General features: G+C 49.3%; 1 protein-coding gene across 2 annotated transcripts; it reads right to left on the bottom strand.

Annotated features, from left to right (window-relative positions):
• Positions 1–535: 535 nt before the first annotated feature.
• On the bottom strand, positions 536–9,296 carry NHLH2 (nescient helix-loop-helix 2). Of its 2 annotated transcripts, none has more exons than XM_080987526.1 (2): positions 7,137–9,296; positions 536–2,373 (listed from the first exon to the last, which is right to left on the bottom strand). In XM_080987526.1, the coding sequence occupies exon 2, from the start codon at positions 2,371–2,373 to the stop codon at positions 1,975–1,977; it is 399 nt and encodes a 132-aa protein (XP_080843652.1). In that variant the 5' UTR covers positions 7,137–9,296; the 3' UTR covers positions 536–1,974. The 2 variants fall into 2 exon arrangements, with proteins under 2 accessions (XP_080843652.1, XP_080843653.1); XM_080987527.1 differs by lacking the exon at positions 7,137–9,296 and adding an exon at positions 3,584–3,683.
• Between the last annotated feature and the right edge of the window lie 1,307 nt (positions 9,297–10,603).

The raw sequence follows: 10,603 nt of genomic DNA, 5'->3' as shown, positions 1-10,603 counted from the left end.
TAGGCAAAGGGACGTCAGATTCAGACCTCAATTCTTTAGAGCAGCAGCAGTCAAGTGTCCCATTTTATTCTATCTAGTTTTCACTCTGTTGCGTTTTTCTCTACAGATCAAAGTTGCAATCTGACTTACCTGGGAGTAAGTCCCATAGAACTTCGTTGGACTTACTTCTCAGTAGATGTGCACACTACTGCACTGCAAAAGGGTATTAATAATAATCAGCAAATAAGAGAACAATCTAATTTCCAAAGGATCATACATATATATATATATACAGTGGGAAGGAATAAACTATTTTATATGCATAATACTTATGCAGTACTATAGGGCTACCCATCTAAACACAGACAAACAAGAGTGATTTCCTGTTTCTCTGTGCAGAGTGCAGTGGGACTATCTATTATAGAGGTTACTGCAAAAATTCCACACATTTCAGGTGGCTTAGAAGGGAGGTACTCTTAATGGATTGTACACTTGGAATAGCTGATGTGTTGTTTTGTTTCACCTTAAGGGGAGGGGGAAACAAACCAAAATTAAAAACATTGGGGGGAAACCAGTTTTGCTTTATAATTTTATTTATATGCAAAACAGTGCACCATTCATGAGAGATATGAAAAACGCTTCCGATAGAAACCAGATTTTCTATTTTCACTACAAAATATTGCCTTATACAAAGCAACACACACACACCCAAAAACCCTGAAAAAGACTAAAATCTTTGGATAACAGATGGTTTTTTTTCTTTCTTTCTCTAAAACGTACTTTTGTTTTAAGAGATTCACAGCAAAAGAGCATGAAACATTTTCTGGTTGTCAACTTTTTTGGTTGTCATAAAGGAAAGTAGTCCTGTTTCTTCCCTTAAAAAGAACAAAACAAAAAAGTCTGTAAAAAACACACATACATATACACACGCTCACAAAAGGACAGACGTACGGACAAACAAACAAAAACTACTTCCCTTATAAATGGTTTGCAAAATACCTTTTAGACAGAATTACAAGTCAGAATAACCATACACATTAAAAAAACAAAAAACTTCAAGTGAAGTGCTAGTTTTGATTCCACACACAAAATAAATTCTCAAGGACAAAGTCTGAATATATAAAATACGCTTAGAAACAGGGGAAGTGGTCCAATAAACCCAGAGCAAAACGAAACCCACAATCTGGTTCCCAACAAACACTTCCAAAGTCAGACAATTATTCCACAGAAGAAGAAAATGTAAACACTTGACTATAGAAAACCAGTTGGCACAAAAGTCTTCAACGCAAAACCTTTACCACTCCCAAAATTTTAAAAAATAATCTCGGGGGAAAATACTCTACTTCTGCTAACCCAAAATTAAAAATAAATAGTTACTTTTGAACTGCACTCCTGGATCACATGTTTTAAGGTCGCAAGCAGTCGAGACTTTTTGGATCTAGAGAAAGGGGCACTTTGACAGTTCAGGGTCTTTTGTGGGTTTTGTTTCCTCCCGCCGCCCCCCCCCCCCAAAGAGGATCTCCACTTTCTGCAGTGGGAGCTGCCCGGTGGGTAGGGGGAAACTGGCACGCGGCAACCCACCCATGGGAACCCCCTGGGGGGAAGGGACCCGTTCCATTTCAAGTTTCTCTGTTAGGGCCCGATTCAGGAAAGCCCTTTAAGGCACGAGCTTAAAGCCAAGGGATCTCCCGCCAAGCTGCCGTCGGGATCTTAAACACTTTGCTGAATTGGGACCCTACCCCGGAGCGAGGGAGTTCAGAAGGAAGAGGCGCGCCAAGAGTGCGCGCCCTCGGGGCGCAGGAAGCCGCGCGGAGCGCACGGTGCGCTTGGCTTCCAGTGCGGGCGGCGCCTCTGCAAAGCGCCGGGGGAGCCTGGGACGGGCCTTCGGGGGACCCCTACCGGCTTGCCGCCGCCGTCAACCCCACCCCGGGCCCTGGGTTTCTTGCCCTCTCCGCCCCGCCTGGCGCCGCCCCTGGAGGGAGGCGCGCGCCTGTCCTACACGTCGAGGACGTGGTTGAGATAGGAGATGTAGCAGATGGCCAGGCGCAGGATCTCGATCTTGGAGAGCTTCTTGTCGGGCGGCAGCGTGGGCAGCAGCTTGCGCAGCTCGGCGAAGGCCAAGTTGAAGGCCTCGACGCGGATGCGCTCCCGGGTGGCGTGCGCCGAGCGGTACTTGGCGGTGGCGCGGCGCCGGCGGCGCTTCTCCTCGCGGCTCAGCGGCTGCTGAGGGTGCGGCCCCGGGCGACCCTCGCCGCCTCCCGCCCCGTCGCCGTCGGGCGCCTCCAAGTCCGAGGCGCAGCAGCTGCGAAGCCCTTTGGCCTCCAGGGACTCCGGGTCCGACGGCGCCGACGACGGGTGGTCCGAGTCCAGCGCCTGGTCCGGGCTCAGCATCATCTGGCAAAGAGAGAAGGCACCGTCAGCAGCGACGCCCAGAAAGAGGACCGCCAGAGCCTCACCCTCGACGGCAGCCCGGAGAGCCAAAGCGTCAACCAAGGCTTCTCAGACTTATGGAGAAGAAATACGTTGGTAAGCAAAAAGAAATAACTCCCAGCAGTGCTTGATTTATAAACCAGAACACAACTGCTTTATAATATAATTGTGGGGCGTCCAGAAAGTAGAAAGCGACGCAGCTTCATAAGAACTTGAAGAACATTCCCAAAGTATAATTAGAAACGAGCCTCTTACATATGCACCTAAAGTATGTATACAAACTCAATGAGAGGTGTGAGCTTCCTTTTGCTAGACAATCTCATTTATACTATGAGATGGTCATCAGTATCTCTTGAAGCTTTTGCTCTCATTTTGAGAACAGATCTATCCATATTCTGCAAATAAAATTTCTTTTGATACCATACCATGCTACACTGAAATGTTTGAATGTTTATTTGATTGTCCTTGAATCTCCCGGCCAAACCAGTGTGGCGCGCCAACACCCCTTGAAAACCACGAGGTTAGGCTCTCCCCTCACTGCGACTGGCGCAAGCTTTGCAGTGCAAGCTTTGCAGTGAAGGAATCCCGTTTCCATCAACTGCGGCTCCAAAGGAACTGGAGAGGGACCAGGCAAAGAGACCCAGGAAGCTCTGGGCGAGGGCAGCTGGGAGGCAGAAGACTTAACGCGGGCATAGAAGTACTTCCAAGCGGGCAAAGCACTTCGCCATGCGCAGCCCTTGCCATATTTGTTTGTTAAATTTGTAGAGCGCCCTTCATCCGAAGATCTCAGGGTGGCTCACAATAGAGAAATACAAGATCAAATTGCAAAGCATGGGAAAACATGCCAAGAATTCTCCCCCTCGCACAAGTGCATTTAAAAGCAGATAGGCTGTAAATCAGCCCAAGGTTTGGTTGAAGAGGAATGTTTTTGCCTGGTGCCTAAAGGTGAACAGGGCAGACTTCGGTAATTTTTCGTAATATGCCGCCAGGTGTGAAGCCGACATTTGGTGCCCCCAAATAGGTCTTCGCAACTCTGGCTCTTCTCAATCTTGTGCCCTCTTGGCTGGGCACCCTGTGCGGGAGAACCACCTGCGCCACCATAAATCTGGCGCTGAGTAAGGAAGGCGCCAGGCGAGCCTTCTTGGGGGTGAGCATTGCACAAACGAGGACCCACCTCAGAAAAGGCCCGTTCTGGTGTTGCTGCCAGGGGGTCTCAAATTTCAGCAGTACCCTGTGGGGTGCCAAAATTCAGCGCCCCTCACCCGCCTCTCGCATTCCATTCTACCTCCTCGTTGCGGCGCCACTGAGGACCCGCACCGGTCGCGCTCCCCTAAATCTGCCTCTGTTGCCCCCCTCTGGACCTCTCACAGAGGGGGCACGCGAAGAAGGGCCTCCGATGGGGAGACCGGTATTGTTATCGCTACTCTTCCACTGTCTCCTGAGACAGACGGTGCCAACCAAGAGAACAGCATGTGGATAGGGGCAGCGTTTTGGGCGGTGCAGAGGGCTGCGTAGCGACCCTTGAGCCATTCTCCTTCCAGGGGGCTGCCAGGACCCCCGACTTGTCCATAGGCAGTTACAAACGGGACGGGCGACGTGGGGGGGGGGGCTTGTCTAGGCCACCTATCTAAGTCCAAAGGAGAAGTGAGATTCAAAGCAGGGACCTGCTTTGAGCCAGAGTCAGAGCTGTCTCTTTAGCCACCACGGCCACGCTGCCCAAACTCCCAAAGAACTGACCATAGCGCACGCGCTCTCTGTCTCTCTCTCTTTCACACACAAGCAATATTATTGTCGTTTTTACGTTGCTGTTCCTTTACAATTGCGTTTACATCACGATGCTATCGATACCAATCTGCCAGCACAACATTTTCAGCAATTCAGGCAACACATCGAGGGCGGGCGGGATGGAACCTTATCCAGCTTCTTGATCAACGGGTGCTTATTAACAATATCATAGAATCATAGAATTCCACAGAATTGGGAGGGACCCCGAGGGTCATCCAGTCCAACCCCCTGCAATGCAGGAATCTCAACGGGCCCGAACATTTCATAGACGGGAGGGCGGAGGAAAGGACAGAAAGCTTAAAGGAAGGGCTCTGTAGCCCCTTTTGTGGGACCTACTATGTAACCGGGCAGTTAATCGTTCTTATCTATTCTGATTTATACACTTTGTCTTAATTTATAGCTGCGCGGGCACACTCAAAAAAGCCCGCTGCTCAGTTTATGTTTACAAAAGAAAAATAACAATAGCCTTAGCAATCCAAACCAGCTGCCTGGCTGCTCCCAAACAACGGAATCGACATTAAATGTTTCGAGGTGCGCTATCCTACAAAGGTTTATTCGGAAGTAATCGAAACTGTCTTAAAGAGGGACTCGCTCCCACGTAAAGGGTGTGTGGGAGGGACGCAAATAAGACTGGTTTTGTGTTCCCGCTTTCTAAATCCAAATCCAAAAGTTACGTTGCCATTGCTAAGGAGAGATCAGTTCTGAACTCCAAAGGCCGCCCCGCTCCCAGGCTGAGCCTCGATTCCGACCTCGGTGTGAAATACAGAAAGTCAGACTATTTGGGGAGCTATTTGGGGTTTGTTCCGCCTCGCTAGCGGATGCCAACGCGGTGAACGTCGAGGAATGTGGTTTTTAAGTCGGCGAAGGCCCCCCTGCTGGACATGGGGGTGTTAAAATGCCAACGTGGGGCACTATTAGTTAGGCATCGGAAGGAGAGAGTGCCCTCCTCTCCTGGCGAGAATCTCAGCTCCCGAAGGCGATCCGTTTTCGAGTCACCACCTAACAATGGACCAGACAATGCAAGGTCCGAGATCAAGATTTCGACCGTCGGGAATAGTTGCAGCCTGACGACGCGAGGATCCAACTACATTAAAAACAGCGACCTTGAGGAGAAAGCGCCGGGTGTTGTTTTTGTTTAAGGATCCTGTTCGTTTTAGTGTCTGGTAGTTTTCCTTGCAGGCGTAGGAGGGGGGGGGGGACTGTTCAAAGGGATGTTAATATGTTGCAAAGAAGGGGGGCCTGTTTTGCAATCTGTGCCCCCCCGCGGCAAAGCAGTACCCCGCTGCTTCCAAATGCATATACCAGAACAATGTTGTAAACCGCCCTGTGACCTTCAGATGAAAGGCGGTATACAAATACGTATAATTCAGGGGCGCTTAAACTCTCTCGGCTCCGGTAGATTTAGTTTGCTTAGCAGGTGAAGGAAGTGCGGGGCAGCAATCAGGCGAAGCTAAGCAGGGGCCGCTCAAATGGACCACAAGTTGAGTCCTGCCTTGCCGGGGGGTGAAGTAGATGGCCCTCGGCGCCCCTTTCTCTCCCAAGACCCGTTAATGAGAGGCTGGAGTCGGAGGAGGAGGGAGAGCGGCCCCCGGCCAGGCCCCTCCTCCTCGGACCCACAAGTGGCTCCCCGGCCACCTCGGTTGCCCGAGCGAGCGCCTTTCCGGAGCCGCCCTCGCTCGGGATCGGAGCGCGCCCCCGGGCGAGGATCCTGAAGGGCCCTCGCCACCCATCGCCCCGTCGGCTCTAGGATGCGCCTTTGCTAAGGGAATGAGCGCGCCTTGCCATCTGTCAGGGAGAACTTCCAGGGACACGCGGGCATCTCAGAAAACAATACAGAGCCAAGCAGGAGAGAATGACCCGGGGGACACTTGGGGGGAGGGGAGGGGTCACTGCAACGGGGGGGGGGGGGAAGGGTGAAGTTCCTGAGAAGAGGAAGTAGCTGGAAAGGCGATGGGGAGGGGACAGGGTCCCTGAGGACGAGGACAAGCATAAATTAAATTGTTTGTATCATCATCATCATCATCATTGCCAAGGCTTTGCAAAGCTCAGTGTTATCGTTTGATTACCAAAAATGACACACCGCCCTGGGATCTGTGGTTAAAAGGCGGCATATAAATCGAAATCATCTTCATCTAAAAGGTCCCCCTCCCGTTTAATGCCAGAGGAAATCATTATTATTACAAAGGATTTAAAGGAGAGCGGTAGAAATAAATATTGGGGAGCGATGGGAAACAGCCTGCCCTGGAAACCTGGCGCTGCGTAGGATCTCCAAAGCCCACCGGTGTTATTTGGCAAACAATGAGCCAATTACGGAAGTGTTGCTTTTGTCCCCGGTTCCGGGGGCTGAACCTGGAGAAGATCTCGGGGCTGGGAAGGCGACGCGTTTCTCTCCGAAGTTGCTATCGGGTGTTTTTTTTAATATATATATATATACATAACAGGAAAAAATGCGTTTAAGATTTAAAAAAAATAATACTAATATTCACAAGGAAATAATAGTCCAGCTGAAAAGCAAACGAACAACGTAAACGGAAAATAATTTTTTTGGAACGCTCCTAACAAGTCGAGGGTCTGTATGGAATTTCCTGCGCTCCAGCGTTCGCATTTCGAAGGCGGAGCAGCTCGGCTTCGGAGCCGAAGTTCTGCGCTGGAAGCCTCGTTGGCCCGACTCTCCGCCTGGAAGGAAGAGCGAGCCTTGGATTTCGAAGGCATTTATTTCTGCTTGCCAAGTAAATCTATAGGCGACTCGAGGGAAGGTGCCTCCCCGGAACGTGGGTCTTCAGAGCCCTTTTAAAAATAATAATAATAATCATTTTTGGATTTATTTTTAAGGCATCTTCATACGCAAATCCCTACGGCCTAACCGAGCCATCGCCCTGTTTTCCGTTCCTGCCCAGCCAGCCTCACCTGGTGCGCGTGAACATTTTTTTTTAGGACTTTACCTTGCAGGAGCCTTGACGACACCCTTTCTTGCAACGCCTCCGACCCCCTTTTTTCCGCGCCTCAAATAAAATTCCAGAAGGGGTTCATCTTAGTCTTTGGACATGAAACAACACAAAAGGAGAAACAGGGAGAGAGATAGAGGGGGGGGGGAGTGATCCACATATGAAAAATAAATAAAAAATAAATCCTATCGCTAGACCGGAATCGTTTTCATCGCCTCGCAGAAATGGAGGAAGAGAGCGCAACTGTCAACAAACGAGAAATAAAATGCACTAGGGGAAAAAAACAAAAATATCCGGGCTGGGGGGAGGGAGATGCGGGGGGAGGGAGAGAGAACGACACCTCCGCAGGTCTCTAACCAGGTCTCTCTGAGGCCAGAGGACGCTGAATTGTGGCTTGATGCTTCCAGTGGTGCTGATCAGCCGGCGCCTCCTGCCATAATCGGGGCGCGCAACAAAAGAGATGGTGCGCTAAGGAGGAAGGAGAGCGCGGTCCTCTCCGCGGGCGCGCAAGGCGACGGGCCCGACGGGGCTTTTGTTCAGACGACGCCTCTTCCTGCTCCTTCCTCCCTTCTCCGTCTCCCCTCGCCGCCTTGGCCCTTCTGCGGGAGGAAGGAGGGAGCCCAGGCCGGCTGCGGGGCTCCGCGCTGCCCATCAAGGTCTGGGGGGAGCCCACCAAGCAGCCAGGGCCCCCCCGGAGCCGAGGGCCGGGCCTCTCCGGTAAGGGGGCTGGGGGTGGGCCGGGGGTGGAGGGATGCGTCGGGATCCCCTGCAGGTTCCGGCGGATTCGTGTCCCGGAGAAGCGGCTGGCTATAAAGGCGCAGGAGGGAGGAGGCGCCGGCATGTCCCCCCCCCCCCCAGCCGCGTCGAAGTTGCTACCCAATGGGCGATCCCATTGGACTGCCAGCGAGAGGCGCGTCGCTTAATTGGACTTGACATCTGTCACCGGGTGGGAGTTTCAGGGCCCCGAGATTGCCAGCCAGCCAGCCGCTCGGAGGGCAGCATCCGCGGGAGAGGAGAGATGGAGATGCGCGAACCGAGGAGGATTCACACGTGCACCTTCGGCTTCCGCTGGGCGCTCGCGTGTGTGGAGCTGTCACCCGCCTTGCTGCTAGAGCTGCCCAACCCCGCAGTCTAGCATCCTCTGCAAGAAGAAGCAGAACCCTCGCCACCCCTGACCTTAAGCACTACGTTGTTGTTGATGTAGATTCAGAACGGGTCCCAGGGTCATCTAGTCCAACCCCTGCTAAATAATCCATGAAAGATGGCCATCCAAGCTCTGTTGGAAAACCTCCAACGAAGGAGAGCCTACCACCTTCGGAAGGAATCCGTTCCACATTTCTTGCTATAAGAAATTCATCATTTGTTGTCATTTGAATCCACTGGTTCAGGTCGTGCCCTCTAGTGCCTTCTTCCTCTTCCTCTTCCTCTTCCTCTTCCTCTTCCTCTTCCTCTTCCTCTTCCTCTTCCTCTTCTCCTTCTTCGGCAAGCATGCAGGGCCATGCATTCTGGCGAAATGTGTCTGTTGTATTTGTTTTTATTTCCTAAGATTCATAACCTCTTGATTGCAACCCCCCCAACCCAACCACCTCCCAGTGGTTTACAAAAAGATAACACTGCAAAATCAACAAAAATTTGCAATCATACTTTAAAACATACACAAGTTAAAATACCAAAACTCATTAAAATGAGCTCAACTTTGTAAGCGTTTGGATAGGCTCCTCTAAACAAGACTGTTTTTAGCAGGCAACAAAAAGAGTACACAGTGAAGGTGCCTGCTTGATCTCAACAGAGTTCCGATGTGCAGGTGCTGCCACACTAAATGGTTGCATGCTGACCAATGTGGCTATTATGTGGCACCTGCAGGAGTGCCAGTTCCACTAACAAAGTGGCTGAGTGGGCACAGGTGGGGCAAGGTGATCTCGCAGGTAAACTGATCCCAAGTTGCTACGGGCTTTATATGCTAATAGTAGCACCTTGAACTTGGCCTGGTAGCAAATCAACAACCACTGCAGGTCTCTAGCATTAGTCAGGGTGAGGCCTCTGCCTTGGGATGTAGAAGGCAGGGCTGGCAGTCCCTGAGGCCATTCCTCTCTCTTAGAGGGCAGAAAAGTTTTGTGCAGCCCTGAAGTCTGGTCGGGAAAAAGAAAAGAAAAGCACAAAACTTGAAACTGCTAAAAAAATTTAAATTGCAATAATAAGTAATACGACAATCTTTGGTTATCTTTCTCAAATACAAAAGAAAATGTTTTAGCACACAAATCATTTTGAATAATTTTGTAAATTGTGATGTTAAAATTTAAGTCTCTTAAAAGTTTTAATTTCAGGTACATCACCATCTCACTTCCTTTGCAAATTTTGCCACCAATTCCTTTGGGTCAAGAGCTGATACTTGGGCGTGTTCCATTGAGATAGCTGTCAAGCCAACTTGTCTCTTTTGCAACATTGTTGAGCATATGTAAGTTTTTTATAAGTCTGAGCTTGGAGAAATTGAGTTCACCATTTGCCACTGACACTGGAGGTGTGAAAAGGATCCTTAGAGCAACAGAAACATTAGGAACATTATCTTTGAGTTACTGTTGCAGTATGAAGAGAAGTATTCCTTGTGGTTGCATAGACTTTGGAAGTCTTCACGCAATTGCTATAAGTTCACAGCACAGATCTTCAGCATCAGTTTCATTGCTTCCATTGTGCATCAAAGGTTTTTCCAAATTCAAGTACATCTTCAGTAGATTTTTGTTGTTATTAAAATTTATATACACCCTATGCCTGTAGGTCTCATACAGATCTATATCTAGATCGATCTGTCTGTCTGTCTATATCTATATCTATCTATCTATCTATCTATATCATACAGGAAGCCTAACAGGGAATTATATTGTTGTAGCTGTTGGAATATCTCTTCAACAGATTGTATGGCCATGTCTAAGACAGCATAGTAGAAACCTCCTTGCAGTGCCTCTTCTCATACTCAGACTGCCATTTCTTTCTCTCTTTTTCTAGCTTGCTCTCAAAAGTCTGGCAGTATTTCTCCTCCTTTGCAATCTCAGTGGCATCTATCAAAACTTGTTGAAAACCCTCAGCATACCTGCAGCCCACACAATGTAATTCTTGGTCACCTGCAGTTGGCTTGTAGCTGAATTTAAATTAGCTTCCTTATTTTGTTGTAGTTGCTTGTAAGATTATCTTCAAAAAGGGTGTTGTGGCATCTAACAAGGCATACCACAAACTTGAATTTCCAAATTGCATCAGCAAGAGCCTTAGCTTCAATTTGGGAAGTGTTTTCAAATAAACGCTTTAGGTTTGTGTCATCAAAGATTTCTATTAAAGCAGCATATATGCAACAAAGGTAATATCTGAGTGGTTTCAAAGCATCTTTTGAACCGGTTTCTGGTACGGCTGATGCACTGTTTCTTTTGCCGAACAACTTACAGCAAAAACAAAAAGCCACATATTTTGAGGTTGAA

The sequence above is a fragment of the Podarcis pityusensis genome (genome assembly GCF_964106645.2).
Source record: "Podarcis pityusensis genome assembly, chromosome: 17".
NCBI lineage: Eukaryota > Metazoa > Chordata > Lepidosauria > Squamata > Lacertidae > Podarcis > Podarcis pityusensis.
Note: the sequence above shows the minus strand (reverse complement) of the source record. Positions and strands in the feature narration are given on the sequence as shown.